Below are 16,910 nucleotides of genomic sequence, written 5' to 3' on the forward strand. Positions count from 1 at the left end.
AAACAAACAAACAAACAAACAAAGAAACAAACAATATGTACCCTGTACTCCGCTACGATGTCTATCTGGAGTTCCACCATGTGCCACTCGTCTCCCTGATCGCCCGACTTTGTCCACATAGGCACCGAGGGTAAGGCCTGGTCCATCTCTATGTACATGTTTAACGTGCCCATCGAGCTGCCATACATGTGGTACCAGAAGGTAAGGCACATGGTGGAGTCAGAGGGACGAACAAACGTGCTGTAAAGAAGAGCCCTGGCCCCTAGGTCGTTGCCTGTTGCCTCCGTGTATACGTACGTTCCACTTATGCCTACGAGAGGAGGAGTAGTGAACATTATGTTTACCTTCGCAGAAGGAAATAAAACGTATTGTTTTTGCTCTGTTTCTTCTTCTTCTTTTTCTCCAAACATATAAAGTTAATGACCTGAACCAGACGTCTGTTACTATGGTAACTGGTGCTGTAATAGACTGTGTGGTGTTGGGTAACATTAGGTGTTACTGGTTCACTGTGTACTGAAGGTAGGTGTTACTGCCTCACTGTGTACTGAAGCTAGGTGTTACTGGCTCACTGTGCACTGAAGCTAGGTCTTACTGGTTCACAGTGCACTGAAGCTAGGTATTACTGGTTTACTGTGCACTGAAGCTAGGTGTTACTGGTTCACTGTGCACTGAAGCTAGGTGTTACTGCTACACTGTCTGTGCACTGAAGCTGAGGTGTAACTGTTTCACTGTGTACTGAAGCTAGGTGTTACCGGTTCACTGTGTACTGAAGCTAGGTGTTACCGGTTCACTGTACATTGAAGCTAGGTGTTACCGGTTCACTGTACATTGAAGCTAGGTGTTACTGGTTCACTGTGCACTGAAGGTAGGTGTTACTGATTCACTGTGTACTGAAGCTAGGTGTTACTGGCTCACTGTGCACTGAAGCTAGGTCTTACTGGTTCACAGTGCACTGAAGCTAGGTATTACTGGTTTACTGTGCACTGAAGCTAGGTGTTACTGGTTCACTGTGCACTGAAACTAGGTGTTACTGCTTCACTGTCTGTGCACTGAAGCTGAGGTGTAACTGTTTCACTGTGTACTGAAACTAGGTGTTACTGCTTCACTGTCTGTGCACTGAAGCTGAGGTGTAACTGTTTCACTGTGTACTGAAGCTAGGTGTTACCGGTTCACTGTACATTGAAGCTAGGTGTTACCGGTTCACTGTGCACAAACGTGTTAAACACGTGGTTTTTGATAGATAGCCTGGTGAAATCATTTAAGGACAAGTGACTTACTTTCGAGCGTGTGATCAAACGAGGGTCCTGTGCCAGTAGAGGAGGTTGCTCCCTGCTTACGTTCCCATTCGAAGTCATCCAATGGGCTTTGCACCCACAAACAAAAGCTATCCTCAAAAGTACAATCTAATATGTCGTACGCTGGAAAAGGAAATAGTAATTCAATACCTAATAGTATGTATACTTGTCTACATCTCTATCTATATATGTACACATCTACATGTATAGCTAGACACACACAAACACACATGCACGTCACTCGGTGAACAATGAATTATAGTTTAGACGAGGTATTAAAGAGGCCATCTACATCAGGCAGGGTGTTGCAGCCATCCGTCAACAAAGACGGGGGGCGCTACAGACTCCCTGCAACGTATGATCTGCTGCTCACCAAGTCACGTGTGTCATCAGCATAACATGACGTCACAGAAGCGGTGGATCGCTTATTCTCTGACAAAGAAAAGAGCAGCGCAAGCGAAAATTTGGGTAATTCAAATTTCTTGTTTTGGAAATTGCAGTTTAAACTTGCTTCATTTTGAAAAAGGTCGTTAGTTATTCTCACCCCCACAGATGATCCCAACGTCTTCCGAGTGCCCGCAGTCCTGTACCCCCCATCCGGGATGCTGGCAATCCGACAGTCTGGTCTCCTGTCCCGCGCACTGCACCTCGTCCAGCCAAATCGTCCCCGTACCTGCCCCAAACGCCGATGTCACCACTTCGGTGGGAGCCAGGTATCCCAGCTGACGACAAGCGACCTCTGCGTCCAAATGGTCCCAGTTGTCGTCGCAAATCGTCCCCCATTCTTCATTGTGTAGAACTTCCACCCTGCCTTTGTTTGGAGTGTCCCCTCCCACAAGGCGGATCTCTGTGGATGGAGGACGGAGATCAGGACAAGAGAACAGTAATGCCCTTTATTCACGACCACTTGTTTGATAAGAGCCGACGTTTCGATGACTGTGTGTCATCTTCATCATGGCAATTATGACTAGTTTAGGACCGAATATTGTTAGCAGTAACACTTGAGCTAGTAACACCTAGCTTTAGTGCACAGTGAATCAGTAACACCTAGCTTCAGTGCACAGTGAACCTACATGTATAACAGCTAGCTTCAGTGTACAGTGAACCAGTAACACCTAGCTTCATTGTGTAATGAACCAGTCATAATTGCCATGATGAAGATGACAGACGGTCATCTTGGTCTCTTGTCAAACAAGTGGATGTGAATAAAGAACTTTGGTATTCAATCATTCAGCAACCTGATGAAGTTATCTACCGGACAGAACAGTCATTATATTATGTATGTACAATGTTCCTACTTTTCAAAATTTGCCCGGGGCCGCAGCACAGCCGCACGAGCAAGTGTCTTAAACACGCCAACATTACCAAAACTAAAGCAGTAGATTATTACCTAGGGACTGAGTTACGTCGGTCGTTGGAGATACAATCGGTGTAATGCGTGGAGGCTCTGTTGAGGATGTCGGTTGTACCGTATCAGTGATTTCAACTGAAATATAAAGTTTTAAAGGTTATCAGTCACGTCATTACGTTTCTACATGTATCTGTCAAAAGGGTTTGCTCAGCCACTGGACCACTTCTGGGCACTGAACTAAAGCTCACTGAAACAGCATCTCTTATCCCTAAGTAAGTCAGCAACATCAAGCTTGATCAATTTGCAAGCTTGACCAAAGGACTCAATAGGCGAAGCGTCGAACACTTCTTGTTTCACATAGGAAAGAACAACATAACTATACTTACACGAAGAGCCCCTGCAAACTGCGTACACTATCCCGTCGCTTCCCATTGCGTCTGTTGTATGCCCGATGGCGTCAGCGCTCTCAGCGATACCTCCATTACAATTGGTGCTCAAACAGAGGTGGAAGCCAATGAACCTGCTTCCCGAACCGGCTGTTGGAAACGCCAAGCGGGCCATAGTAGACACATGGCCCCAGGGGACACAGCTGAGAATGTTATTGACGTAGACGTCAGAGTTGTACTCAGTAGCGCACCTTGCAGATGGAGGAAAAGTTAAACAGCTCGTTAAGAAATAACGCCACATGTAAGATTTTTCTTACGGAAGTAGTTGTAGAATTCCTAGACTGAAAACACAACTACGCACTTGGTTATATTGCTATTAAAACATGGTGCTTTTAACAACAGCTACTCGGCTGCAGCATGATTTGGTGAAGGTATAAGATCTTAGAACTCTAGTTATGAAATACGTACTGTTGATAACCTCCTCCCATATTATAATGATATTCCCCGCATCCGGTGGGCCTCAGACCAAAGTTGTCGCACAGATTCTGATAGTCCCTGCACCAGTTTTCGCTGGCAGACAGACCGTCAAATGGAAGTTTCGCTTCGATGATGAAGAAGGCAATGCCATGGTAGAGATAATTTTTGGCGCGTAGAACCATAAAGGCATGAACTCCTGTGGAAGGGGTAGAGAATATGAAACATGAAGCACTGGTTTACTGTGTTCTGGAGCTAGGGGTTACAACAACAACCGTTCTTGAGCTAGATGGTACTTGTAACCTAGCTTCTTGTGCACTGTGAATCAGTAACACCTAGCTTCACTTCACAGTGAATCAGTAACACCTGGCTTCAGTGCACAGTGAACCAGTAACACCTAGCTTCAGTGCACAGTGAATCAGTAACACCTAGCTTCATTGCACAGTGAATCAGTAACACCTAGCTTCAGTGCACAGTGAACCAGTAACATCTAACTTCAGTACACAGTGAACCAGTAACACCTAGCTTCAGTGCACAGTGAACCAGTAACACCTAGCTTCAGTGCACAGTGAAGCAGTGACACCTAGCTTCAGTGCACAGTGAACCAGTAACACCTAGCTTCAGTGCACAGTGAACCAGTAACACCTAGCTTCAGTGCACAGTGAGGCAGTGACACCTAGCTTCAGTGCACAGTGAACGGTTCTGAACGGTGCATGAAAGTTACTGAAAATTGTATCAATATTTAGTGCATTTTTGCATTGTTTTAAACTTTGTTTTCAAATTAATAAAATGATCCTAATGAATTGTAACATGAAGTGTCTTACCTCCGGATCCCGAACCTTGAAGGTTGGATGTAGTCAGTTTAATAGGTCCTGGAGTGGTCATGTGTACAGCTAGTAAGGAAAAAAAACTATCAGGTTATCAACTGCAAGGTTACCGACACACTGTAACTATAATTAAATAAGCATGATGACGTTTTCCTCGAGAAACTATTTATTTGGAATTAGGAAAAAATGTTAACAGCAATCTGCAATCAATCAAAGCCGACCGATAACTAGAGGAAAACCATACGGAAGGTTTCTCGTATGAATCTCCTTTAGATATTGGCCGAAATATCTCCTGAAAAGATTTCAAATCTTAAGAAAACCGTCTAAGGGTACAATATCACGTTAGAAATGGGAATTATTCTATATGATAAATAGTCTCTGTGTGCAAAGGCACAATCACATACTAGTATTTTAACGTCTTATGATTGCCAAAGGATTGGAACCTGAGCCCATTCTTAGAAGTGTCAAATGCACGTGTCCTGCAATGTTCATTTGTCTTAGATCGTTGTCGGTGTTTGAAAATGAAAATTCTACGATGTTGATATCGCACGGTGACCTATAGCTACGACGAATAACATGAACATACAAGCGTTTGGGTAAGAGGTGAAGTGAATTAAAAATACTAGCTAGATTCGTACCATCTTTTTGGCAGATGTACATGAATGCCTTATCGCAATCAGCATCGTTCCATCTCTCTCTCAGGTGTTCAGGGTGTGAGCTTGGAAAATACGTGACGCAATCTCCGTCCCGAGTTGGTTCACCGTCTCCCCAATTTGTATAATCGGTATCCTGAAGTAGTGTCCCGTCACTCCATTTGAACTTGTCACCTCCGTACCTGCAGCACAACAAGGAATGCCAAAATCATCATCAGCTAGTGACAGTATATATATTTACCTCCATGAAAAATGGAGGTATTGTTTTTGGCGTGTCTGTGTGTCTGCGTGTGTGTCTGTCTGTCTGTCTGTCTGTGTGTGTTTCCGCAACTTTGTGGTCATCATAACTTCAGAACGCCTTCATGGATTGTAATGATATTTGGTATGTTGGTAAGTCTTAGGAAGACGAAGGTCAAGGTCAAATATGGGCCTCCTGGTGGATGACCTTGGTACTGCAGCAGAACTTCTGGTTTTTGTATCTTTTGTCCTGAACATGCTATGGTCTTGATGTTTTGGTGACAGATAGCTTTTCCTGTCAGAAATAAGTGGTGTGAGTTTGGTCCCCCTAGCAGCTTGTTCCGGAAGTGCAGGGCACTTTCTGGCGAAATGTTTAAAAGCCAATAAGTCCAGATAGCAAAAACATATTTCCATCATTTTTGGTAGGTAGGTAGCTGAAAGAGATGTACACGATTGAATTAAATTATGCAAATGAGGAGCTAATTTGCATAATTAATGAGGAAATTCTATAATTACAGTGTTTTACATTATAGTTCTTTCATACATGCAATATATGTAATCTGTGGCAGATAGAACGTCAACAGATACCAATTATGCAAATGATGACCTAATTTTCATAATTATTGCGAAAATTATGTGATTTCTTAATGGTAAATGATGGCAATTCAATACCTTGTGATATGTGTAGGTTACTTAAATGTTAACAACACTATGCATATATTATGTTAATATAGAGTTTATTTGCATAATTAATTAGGAAGTTTAAATGAGGATGTTTAAATGGAATATTGCCAAAGGATAGGAGTTTGACACGCAAAATATTGTAAGTTGAGTTTAGAACACCATAAATTGAAAAAATTAAAACTACATTATATCAATTGCCACCTTATTTCCATATTCAATGAAACAAAACATTTACATAAACTCTACATATTTCATGGAGGTATGAAATCTCAGAATTCTTGTTATATATGTCATCACTAATACATACCGGTGCAATAGCTCAATTGGTTGAGTGCTCGCTTTGTAACCGGGAGGTCGTGAGTTCAAACCCGACCGGGTCATACCAAAGACTTTAAAAATGGTACACACTTCTTTCTCTTGTAAGCACTCTCATATGAGGAGTGTACGTACACTGTGTGGGAAGTTCAAACACACAGCACCAGCTGTCTAGCGGTCTAGCTCCCTGCTGTAGTGTCTTTCACAACTGTGTGTCACCCAAGGGCTACGGAAATGGAGATGGGCAACACCCTAACCTCTGGGTGCTCATAAGAGCACGGGAGACCTTATTCTTCTTCTTCTTATCAGTAATCTTATCGTCATGTTTATCTGCCATACACGTTCCGGCACGGCAAAAGACATCTTTGCCAATTTTTGACATGTTGACCACTGTCAGAGGGCAACAAAATTTCTTGTTTTTTTTTCCAAAACCAGGCGAAACTTAATGCGCGCGCTGATGTCATCCATAAAAATTACTTGCTGTGGCCTAAGTAAAACCTGCACATTCAGTGTAATGGAGGCTTTGAATAAATAAATAAATAAATAAATAAATACCTCAGGCCAAACCAGGTATCCATGTTTTCGTCCGTGACTCTGATCAGGCTGACCAGGAAGTCGTTTGTGGTTCGGTCTTTCGGTGTGGCCAGCCGCCCGCCCATGTTACAGGTGGTCTCCGCATCGTGGTAGGATTTGATTGGATTATTGTTGACCTGGAAGCAAGTTGAACCGAGCAGGTACCATCCCTGATCACAAACTGGGGATCGATAGGGGAAGAAAAAACACATCAGATGGATTGTGACTCCTGACAGCAGCCCAAGATAGGAAGACCTGGCTACACCTCTGCTGCAAAGTCTGCCTTGTCCCCCCCGACGACCAGTGTCGGTCATGGGACTATGTAGGAAGGTAGGAAGACTATAGAACTAATGTACCTCTTGATAGTTCTGATAAGTAAAATCTGCACTATCAGTGTAAACAGTCTAGGCCTAGGGTACGTGAAGAATTCAAAGCAGGTCATTCACAGAACAGTTCCTTTTATTTTGGACCGCACTCCCCACTTTATTTTTACGTTAATTGTTTCTTCTTCTTCTCCGAACACATATAAGGATAATGACATGGACCAAAAGGCTGTCACCACAGCAGACACCCTATGGTATAGGGTTACATTATGTGGCAAGGCAGAGTAGGGGGGACGGTCACCATATATACGTATAATTGTATATGGATGTGTTTGAGTAAGATTAAACACAGCAGTCACTGTACATGTAGTTTGTTGCTTGGGCTATGTGTATGTAAACATTATGCATTTGCGTGTCAAATGTTACCAATCTGGTTAATTCTTTTTGCTCCATTTCTGTTTTGAAAATACGTCGAGTACTGGTCAATACAATGCCGATTGAATTTTTCATAGAACAGTTTACACTATGACAGCATGACTAAGCGTCGAAAGTAACAGTAAGCCTTTTAACTTATCCCAGTAAACACACAAATGTTTACTTGATTCATCAAACACTCTTATGATGTCACACCTCTTGATATATGATGACACTTTTAACAAAGGAATTTTTTTCATGAAAAGGGATTGAAGATTGGCTAAAGCCTTGTTAATCTTTTCCTTCTTTTCATGCTGTTGTGTAGACCATAACCTTTATATACACTCTCATGCATCTCTTCATTAAATTTTCATCTGCAGTGCGAAGTAGGGGGATTTATTGTTTGAAAGCTCACTATTGTCATGACAACCTCACATTTCAATGGAGAATAATGAACACATCGACCATTTGAGGTACCCTCTTGTAGAGCAATACATGTACATTTCCAGGGCTTGAAACACTTTTTTCTGTACATACCTGCACTGAAAATTGAAAGTTTTACCTGCACCAAAAGCAACTAATAAGCGTGCGGTGTATGTACTCAAATTTTGGACCTTAGTAAGGCCATGTTGATTTGATTATATGGATGACATCCTCCGGGAGCCCCAAAACTGATGCGCGCGTGCGAATAAAAAAAAGGTTTTGCAAAAAAAAAGTTCTTTTCATTATGAAATCTACGTGGTCATGAGGGTTGAGCAAATGGCACAGAATATGGTTTGGCGAATAATCTAGTCTTCAAGTTCATTTCTTTACAATTTCGTCTTTTTTCGTTTGATTTTGGCATTCTACGACATTGGTATAGTTTTTATTAATTTTTTTTGTAACTTATGGTATATTTTTGCTCATTTTGCAACTGTTTTGTACGATTTACAGTATGGTTGAAAACTTTTTTTTTTGGAAACGGCCGAAAATTCATGCGCGCGCGGATGTCATCCATATAATCAAATCAACATGGCCTAAGTGAACATAAATGAAAGTAACGTTCCGTCAGTGCCTTATGATTTTTAAAAATCTATTGCGAAACTGAGAGCAAGCGAATTGTGTAAGAATTACACAGCTATATTATTGTTAAATTCTCTGTAGTTGAAAAACAGATAAAGGAAGCCAGAAAACAATAAGAATAACCTATAACAGATTTGCACACTTGGATATGAGGAAAGAATAACCATGGAGATAGAAACGAATAGTAGCTGTATTATATTAAATGTTATCCACCATAATACTGAAGCTATCACTGGACGAAATAGGTTCGGATACACTCGTATCCCGCCCCGTATCTTGCCTTTTTTTCACAAATACGAGCATATACGAGTACGAGCGGATGCGACGGAATGAGGACACTGTGTGTTCCCCCCATTTAACAATCTTTTTGCTATAATGTATTTTAATCTGTAGTATGATACATATGTCTATATGAGACGAAAGCTAGTAGATTAAGAGAATATTGATGGAAGTGATTATTACAAAAGGATCCTTACCGTAGGTGGCAGAAACTTGAGTCTTGTCCTGGTCTTGCGCTATGTTGAAAATAAGTATAAACAAACACAGCTTCGCGCCTCGAACCGTCCCCATCATTCCAAGCATGTTACATCTCCCTGAACCACATAGAATAACTCCGCAAAGTCTCGCGCCTGGCGTCCAGTCTACCGTGGTTCGGACGGGCTCCCTTCGGGCCCGTAGATGCTCCCCGCCGCTCAGTTCACCTTGGCTCTCCGGTAGGTTTTGCACGACGGTGGGTTTTCAATTAGCCCAAACCGTACTGGTGTCGTACGCAAACGGACATACCTCATTAACAATTAATCAAGAAATATGAGAACGTATTGTACGTCTTTGACGCACCACGTGTTTTTCTAAAGTGACACCCATTCATACGTTAACACTGAAATCTGCCTATTCTTCAATTGATATTACACTCCATTTAATGTCCTACTGAAGAACCATAGAAGCTTTCATACTAACAGCAGGCGTGCTGTATATGCATTTTAATTGGAAAGATTACCAAGAAGATGTAGTCACAAAGCCATAAGCGCTCTTCCGTCAACATTTTTCTTGCAACTATTGTGAATGGGGTGATGCGAGGATTTTAGCCAAAGGAGAGAAGAATTGGCCTTTTACAATCCTCGGAAATCCAGACATTGGGGACAACAATATGAAGGGCTGTGCACTGTGTATGAGTATACAGGTTAAGCTGGCCTCTTTTGAGAAAAATAGTCCATTTTGTAAGAAAATCTTCTTCGTGACACAGTTGGCCAAGCGTTGGAAGCCTTCAACAAAAACACCCAATTAATGATCTTATACGTTACATTATACTAGGGAATATCTCCCGCTGCTTTAAAATCTTGTTCTTTATGCAGTTTTCTTCGCAGATGAATAGGCATTGTCCCTTTACGTTTCATTCTTAAGAGACAGTCTAAAGTGTTTTTCTGAACTTAATACCTGCATCATCCTACCTCCATTCATAGATGTTGGCTCATCTTTTGCATAACTGACATGGGTCCATTAGCTTAAGATAGCTTTATGAGCTTATGAAATTCAATGGTCTTTTTTAAAACTCTTTATGAATGGTCTTAGAACTAGTAACTAGAAATGCATGGAGACTGTAGTGCTGCATGGGATACCTTTTCACCCTACAAGGTAGGGTCACTCCATGCTGCAGAAGGAAAACAACTTAAAATTGGAAAAGTAACATTTGCAAAGCAAATACATTATATATATCTTCATAAGATAGAGACATTTCATACTGAAGAAGGAAAACAACTTGAGACTATTTAGACCGGTAACATTTGCAAAGCAAATACACAACATTTACATTCTGATGGTCTAGCCCAAGAAAATACTGTGCTGTTTATTCTTGAACACATGCATATTATGTATGGTGACCAGTTTTCTACACAATGTAATCCAACACTACAGGGTGTCACCAACCATGGTGACAGCCATCTGGTCTGGTTGTCTGTGTAGTGTATAACCAATTATAATTGATTATCGACAACAGCTAAAATCATGTGGCTTCCCTTTGTGATGACTTCGCAATCAGTGATGGTACGAGCTCTATTTTCTTCCTAGGTACAAGTATCTCCAAAAGCTTCCAAAACAAGTAGTTCACAATCACTATGAGCAACACAAACAGCACCCATCCACTGCCGCTGTGGCTGTATCTGTGTATCCTGTCTGCGAGGGTCGAGCCGGGAAGTTCCGCCGTTGCGTCGTACACGATCTCCGTCCGGCGCGCCACGTCCTGCCACGTGTACATCCTCCCGATGCGTTCGTGTCTCTCTCGTGGCGAAACGATCCGTCCTCGTTTTTTGTCCTCCACGGCGTTTTCTAAAGCGATGAGTAACGATTTTACGCTGGGTTCCGCGAGGTAGATGAGCTCGTCGGGTAGGACCTCGGGAACGCCGCCGATCCGCGTGCTGACGACCTGCAGGCCGCACGCCTCCGCCTCCACGATGGCGATACAGAAGGCCTCGGTCAGGGACGTGTTGAGGAAAATGTCCCCCTGTACCAGGACGTCACGGACATCCTCATGATTGACAGATCCCAGCAGCTGTACCCTGTAGTACACACATCAAGTACTGTTACTAGTGTTAGGTCACACTGGCTTAAATTTACGGATGATGTCCTCAAATTTTAAGGAGACCCCCACACTATTGCACGCAGGTGAACAAAAAGCTGCAGGAATACTGGAAAGCTGGTATTGTGAATTTGCGGTAGTACATAGACCCTGTTCATACCAGACTTATATTTAGCGGTTTCAACCGGTTTTTCAAAAACTGGTTTTTATTTAACCTGGTGTGAACGCAAATTAACCGGTTTTTTAGGGGTTTAAATCCGATTTTGAAAAACCACCTCGGGAGGTGGTTTTTGAGGGGTTTTTGTGGTTTTTTTCCACCGAAAAACCTAGTCTGAACGCTAAGGGTTTATTGAACTGGTTTTTGCGTCATAATTCCGGGGTCACGGGGTCTGCATCCTGGCCGTGTGCGACCTGCAAGCTTTTTTGATCGCGTTGTTTTGACCAACTTGAGTTCGTTTCCACTGTTTTTCCATGGTTTCTCTTCATTTTGCGATGGAATCAGCATATGCAACCTGGTCGGCGGACGAGACGCTCCTGATACTTAGGTTTGGAGAGCAGGAGTCGCCGAATTCGAAAAAGTTGGGGGCGAGGGCTCTACCGAAACAAAAATGTTGGAGGAGACTGATTTCTTGAAGATAAAGGATCAGTGCCGCAGTAAGGTAAAAAAAAAAACTGAAGACGGCATACAAGTAAGAAGGCCAAGGACAACAATCGGAAGAGCGGGAGGAACGGTTATTCAAACTGCAGTCATGGCCGATTAATTGGATATTCACCGGACAGGATTTTTTCAAAACCGGTTATCAAAAGTCTGGTATGAACGCTAAGGGTTTTAGCCGGGTTTTTGAAAAACCGGTTGAAACCGCTAAATATAAGTCTGGTATGAACAGGGTCATAGTGACTTTTACGACAAGCCAACATATGATGGCCTTTTGCAGCAGTTCTTGAGTTCCATGGAGCCTCCGTAACCTGGGTGCCATCCTCTAAAGTTACTGCCGACTCCCTATTGTCACTAGCTACCATGGACAACGGAGGATGGCACCCAGGCCAAAGCCTCCTCCTGAATTTTGCCAGTTGCAGACAATATCTTTTCAGACACAACATTTGGAAAGTACAGACGGGATGTTATTAATAACCTTATATACATGAATACGACTTTATATGAGACGTTCTGCCAAAGTGCTATGCACAAAACATTACAGGTTTTGTGCAGGTGCAGTAAGTTCTGCCAACGTGCTTCCTTCCCATGACCTCACCTGTCGTGCAGCTGGTACTGTTCTCGTACCTCCTCCAGCAGGATCCGCTTTGGCCCGTCTCCACCAATCAGGAAGTGGACGTCTGGATGACTTGCACACAGTTCTGAGGTAAAAGATTATGCCTTTATGAAGGAACAGTTACATTACCAACTGGGTAGATTTTGAAAACAGTTACTCAGGCAATGGAATAGATGTTCAAAAATCCTGTTGCTTGAGTAACTGTTACTTTGGTATCTTATTACATGGATGTCTAACCTTCATCAACATATCTGCTATCTTCATATACATAAATGTTACCCAACACCATAGGGTGTCTTGTACAGCACCAGTTGCCATGGTGACAGCCATCTGGCCAGAAATAACTTATTTGTTTACTGGTAATTTGGAATGGAAGAAGAATAGGAAGACGTGAAACAGTGAGAGCAACACAAAAGACATGTTTTGCTTCTGAGAAGGTACCCGGTAAACATAATGACCAGCTTCCACCAGATGATAAATGTTACCTGGGATAATGCCAGCCAGAAGGTCGATGCCCTTCCTGTAGACCAGTCGACTCATGACCACCACTGTGGTCCTGTCTGCCCTCCGCTGGGAAGGGTCAGGAGTGAAGACTGTGGAATCCACAGCGTTGGGGATAACATACACCTTGTGTGGGGCCAGGGCTGCTCGTAACACTGTGTTCTCTTTACCTACATTTGTAAGGATATAGCAAGTGCATAATAAATGATACATGTATCTCGTAGATAAGTAGAATGATTAAGCTTTCTCTGAAATTGCAGAATTTTATATGTGATAATTTTATAGAGTATACCTTAGACACTGTACTTTCAATCATCCATGACAACTAAAAACATATTCTACAGCATGCATGAAGGAAAGACATATGTCAGGGTTGAGACTTGCAATCTGGCAGAATTGGTAAATCAGTGATTCTGATCAGAGTCTCGAAATGAGATCTATGCCCATGGAATCGGTGATTGTACTGACAGAGATCCGGAATATTGAATATTACTTTTCAACTTTGATTTGAAATTCATTTTTGGGCACAACCTAATAAATTGGGTGTACCATATATGAAATAGAATAAGAATAATGTCAAAACAAAAAAACTAATTATGTTTCATTTCTAAAGAAAAGGACTACAAATAATGAACCATACATCTAACATACGTAAACTTACGAAAATATTTGGGTGCACTGGTGCACCCACAGTAGAAAAAAATTGGGTGTACAGCTCCAAGTCCAAATTTGGGTACACTAATATAAGGTGTACATATGCACTCAGTATTTCAAGCCCAGGCATATATACTAGTACTCACTTGTGTGAGAAACACAGATGACATGTTTAACATCTGCAAGGGAGAACTTGAGGATCTTGTTGGTGAGAATGGAGCTCGCGTCGGCGAACCCGAACAGGGAGTGGTCGGTGAAGACCGTGCTGATGCCCATCGTGCAGGCGTGGAACATCGCCTCGTGAGCCAGCGCCGAGAACGCCGAGTGACCGTGAACGATCGTGATCTCCTCTCGGAGTAAAATGTTGCGGATGATGGGGAGTGTGGCGAATAGCGTGGGGAGGATACATTGTTTGTAGGCCACCATGAGGGGGAGGTAGTACACCTTCAGGTTGTTGGTGAGATAGCGGACTCCTGTCCTGTGGCCATACGCATGGGTGATGACAACAACCTGCAAACAAAACAGCAAAACAATGGAAATAGTTAAAATAAAAAAAAGTAAATGCAAAGTGGTATATATGCAAAAAGCAGGAGATTGATTTCAAATAATTTGCATCTATGTGATGCATTTTTAAACAAAAACAGTGATAGCTTGCTTTCTTCTTGTAAAAGAATTTCAATTTATTTATAATTATAACTGTTATATTTTTAAAATTTCTGGCAAGAAAATTCTTGACAAATTTCCTTCAAATCAAAACAATCTCTGAAATTTTGGCAAAACTTAGTCAAACCTCCAATTTTTCCAAGCGGACCAACTCCCCTGGAATGTTATCTGTCTATTTGGCCAATTTCTACTCTTTTTCCAGCCGCTTCCTGAAGCCTGGTAGTGGTAGAGGCTACCCAAGTTGTACATGACAATGTTTGACAACTTGCCTTGTGTCCACGCTGTAACAAACACTGTGAGAGCTGATAGATGTGGCTCTCTACTCCCCCTGTGTTGGGGAAGAAGAAGTCGGACACCATGCACACGTTGTGCACCATCGTTTCTTTATAATACTGTCTCCAAGTTTGTCTCCAAGTGGTTCGCTAACTGTCGTCTGTATGTGCTCTTTCTGTCTTGCTCTTCCTGAACCGCATCAAAACAAACGACAACTGAGATATTGCAGCATAAAATTTCACATTTTACTAAGCATACGAACAATAATACATCATTTTATGATTAATAATAAAAATGGTATTTGTTTAAGTGTACAATGGTACTAAAATAATATCTATACACGTGTTGCATGGATATTTTTCTTTAGCTGCGGTGCGCATGAACTTTCACCTTTCAACATGGCGGCAAATTGCAATTTTTGGTCACATGTGATTCATATTTTGGGTGATTTTGGCTCTCTTTCCGGCTAAATGGTGCTCAAGTGTGTGAAATACGTCTGAAAACATTTGAACTCAATTGTTTAGCTAGTGCGTGTTCTCTCCACCTTGTTGCGTTGGGCGCAAGCAAATACGTATACTGCCATCGCCCCCCTCCCCATTTCAACATGACAGCGGTAGAAGGTAGGCTTTGTTATTTAGGACGCCATTTGTGTACGTATAACTCTCGTTTAAGGTCGTATATGCTTATCTAGGGATGACATCCCGTCTATAGTTATCAAATGTTGTGTCGGGAAAGATATTAAATTCTACAATAGGCAAAAATTCTAATTCCATATTTACCAAAGATTAAAACTGTAAAAGTCAAGGTTTCGCGCAGGTGCAGTATTTTTTTCCCGCAAGTCATGATTAGCCCTACTTGATTGTATACTGTATTTCAGCTCTTAAGTTTTATTAATTAGGATGTTAATTTTCATTTTATACCCTTTTCTTCTTTTTTGCGCACTACATGTAACGTTAAAGTTTGTTCAATAGTCGTAGCCATACATTGTACCATGTACAATTGTCGTGCAATTAAGTTCTTCTTCGTCAAATTTTTATGTTGGCCACCATGTTGTGGTAACATGTAACATCGTTCCTCAGAGCTGACGTCACAACTGGTGGAGGTGGAGTCAGAGATGGAAGCCGTGCGTCTGCAGATGCTGCAGCTGAAGGGGAGGAGGGCGCACCTGATGACACGGAAACAGCAGCTGGAACAGCAGATAGAGCAGCTCCAGGACAGCAAAGCTGCTGTGCTCAGGGAAAAGGACTGGAGCAGGACAGGTCAGCTTTAGCCTTTAGGCCACAGCAAGTAAAATTTTATGGATGACATCCTCTGCAGACTCCAAATCTAATATGATAGAGGAAAAAAAAACAAGACGGGCCAAAAAAATAAGATTCCTACATTTTCAAATTTTGACATTATAAACCTTGTTGAACAAGAAATGATACCTATATTGTGCTACGTTTACTGCCAACTATAACATCCCATATGGCTAAATGTAAGGCCTAGGAAAAAAAAATTGTGTTTCCCTAGAAAAAAACTGCCGACCCTAGCCTTTTTTGGGGTGGCCATGGACATATATTTTTCAAGCTGATCGACCATTTCTATTTCCATGATCTGGCACCTGTGAGTGACGAAACGTTGTACAATCGGTTTTCCAACATTGACATTGAAAAAAATGTGCTCAGCAAGTTTTACTTTGATAAACTGTATTACGTAAGTTGGATCACAAGAGATTGCCAAAGTCCAATAAAAAAAAGAAAAGAAAAAAGACAATCCCTACCTACTGACCCTCACATTTTTCAGGACTGAAACAGGAAACACATTTTTTTCGCCCAGGCCTAATTATTTACTATCATCTATTTACAGATTTTGAATGGTCATCCAAATTGAAAAGTCTGCTTGGGTCTGTCTTCAAGTTGTCAAAGTTCCGTCCGCTGCAGCTTCATGCGATGAACGCCAGCCTGTCTGGATATGACACCGTCCTCATCATGCCTACTGGAGCTGGCAAGAGTCTGTGTTTTCAACTCACAGCACTCGTGTCTGAAGGTAAGTTTGCAAAGACAGTAATACATAGCCCTTTATCAATTGCAAGTATACATTATAACAGCAGCTGTTGCATGCAACATGTGTTATATGTGCACGGGCATTTGATTTTGGCCAGCTGTTCCCAGAAAAAAAAACACAAGAAATTCTGCTTCCTGTAATTATAGCTTATTCCTGCATCTTTGTTCTCAATTACATAGCTACTACTATATAATCCATTTATTTGAGAATCTTCCAGTTTTGCACTGGAGTAAGTTTGGAATAGTCCACTTTTGCGTGGGAGGGAGATGGACTAAAATATGCTGTATTTGTTCCCAAGCAAATGTCAGCCTTTCTAGTTTTTGCTGTTTTATAACG

The 16,910-nt window shown here is 41.9% G+C and overlaps 3 protein-coding genes across 3 annotated transcripts in view; 1 reads left to right on the top strand and 2 right to left on the bottom strand.

The window, feature by feature from the left end:
- The window catches only part of LOC109464537 (MAM and LDL-receptor class A domain-containing protein 1-like), a 4,379-nt gene extending 4,167 nt beyond the window's left edge, over positions 1-212 (bottom strand). The window contains exon 1 of the mRNA XM_019761542.1: positions 42-212. Within this exon, the coding sequence (XP_019617101.1) occupies positions 42-212 (171 nt within the window). The remainder of the gene's footprint in view (positions 1-41) is intronic.
- A 10,163-nt stretch (positions 213-10,375) lies between these two features.
- Positions 10,376-14,638, bottom strand: LOC109464615 (phosphatidylinositol N-acetylglucosaminyltransferase subunit A-like). The gene is made up of 5 exons (XM_019761628.1): positions 14,525-14,638; positions 13,739-14,102; positions 12,923-13,108; positions 12,420-12,522; positions 10,376-11,146 (listed from the first exon to the last, which is right to left on the bottom strand). Exons 1-5 carry the CDS (start codon positions 14,630-14,632, stop codon positions 10,594-10,596), a joined length of 1,314 nt encoding a protein of 437 aa, XP_019617187.1. The 5' UTR covers positions 14,633-14,638; the 3' UTR covers positions 10,376-10,593.
- A 275-nt stretch (positions 14,639-14,913) lies between these two features.
- The window catches only part of LOC109464604 (ATP-dependent DNA helicase Q1-like), a 17,743-nt gene continuing 15,746 nt past the window's right edge, over positions 14,914-16,910 (top strand). The window contains exons 1-3 of the mRNA XM_019761611.1: positions 14,914-15,148; positions 15,608-15,787; positions 16,377-16,556. Of these exons, the coding sequence (XP_019617170.1) occupies positions 15,133-15,148; positions 15,608-15,787; positions 16,377-16,556 (376 nt within the window). The 5' untranslated portion in view covers positions 14,914-15,132. The remainder of the gene's footprint in view (positions 15,149-15,607; positions 15,788-16,376; positions 16,557-16,910) is intronic.

The sequence above is a fragment of the Branchiostoma belcheri genome, unplaced genomic scaffold (assembly GCF_001625305.1).
Source record: "Branchiostoma belcheri isolate BF01 breed outbred unplaced genomic scaffold, Haploidv18h27 scaffold14, whole genome shotgun sequence".
Taxonomy (NCBI): domain Eukaryota; kingdom Metazoa; phylum Chordata; class Leptocardii; order Amphioxiformes; family Branchiostomatidae; genus Branchiostoma; species Branchiostoma belcheri.

Excerpts from the sequence above, each read along its gene's own strand:
- LOC109464615 (XM_019761628.1), bottom strand. The coding sequence starts at position 14,632 with ATGGTGCACAACGTGTGCATGGTGTCCGACTTCTTCTTCCCCAACACA. Across the intron at positions 12,523-12,922 it reads TCTGGCTGGCATTATCCCAG|AACTGTGTGCAAGTCATCCA; the intron begins GTAACATTTATC and ends CTTTTACCTCAG. Across the intron at positions 11,147-12,419 it reads CAGTACCAGCTGCACGACAG|GGTACAGCTGCTGGGATCTG; the intron begins GTGAGGTCATGG and ends TGTGTACTACAG.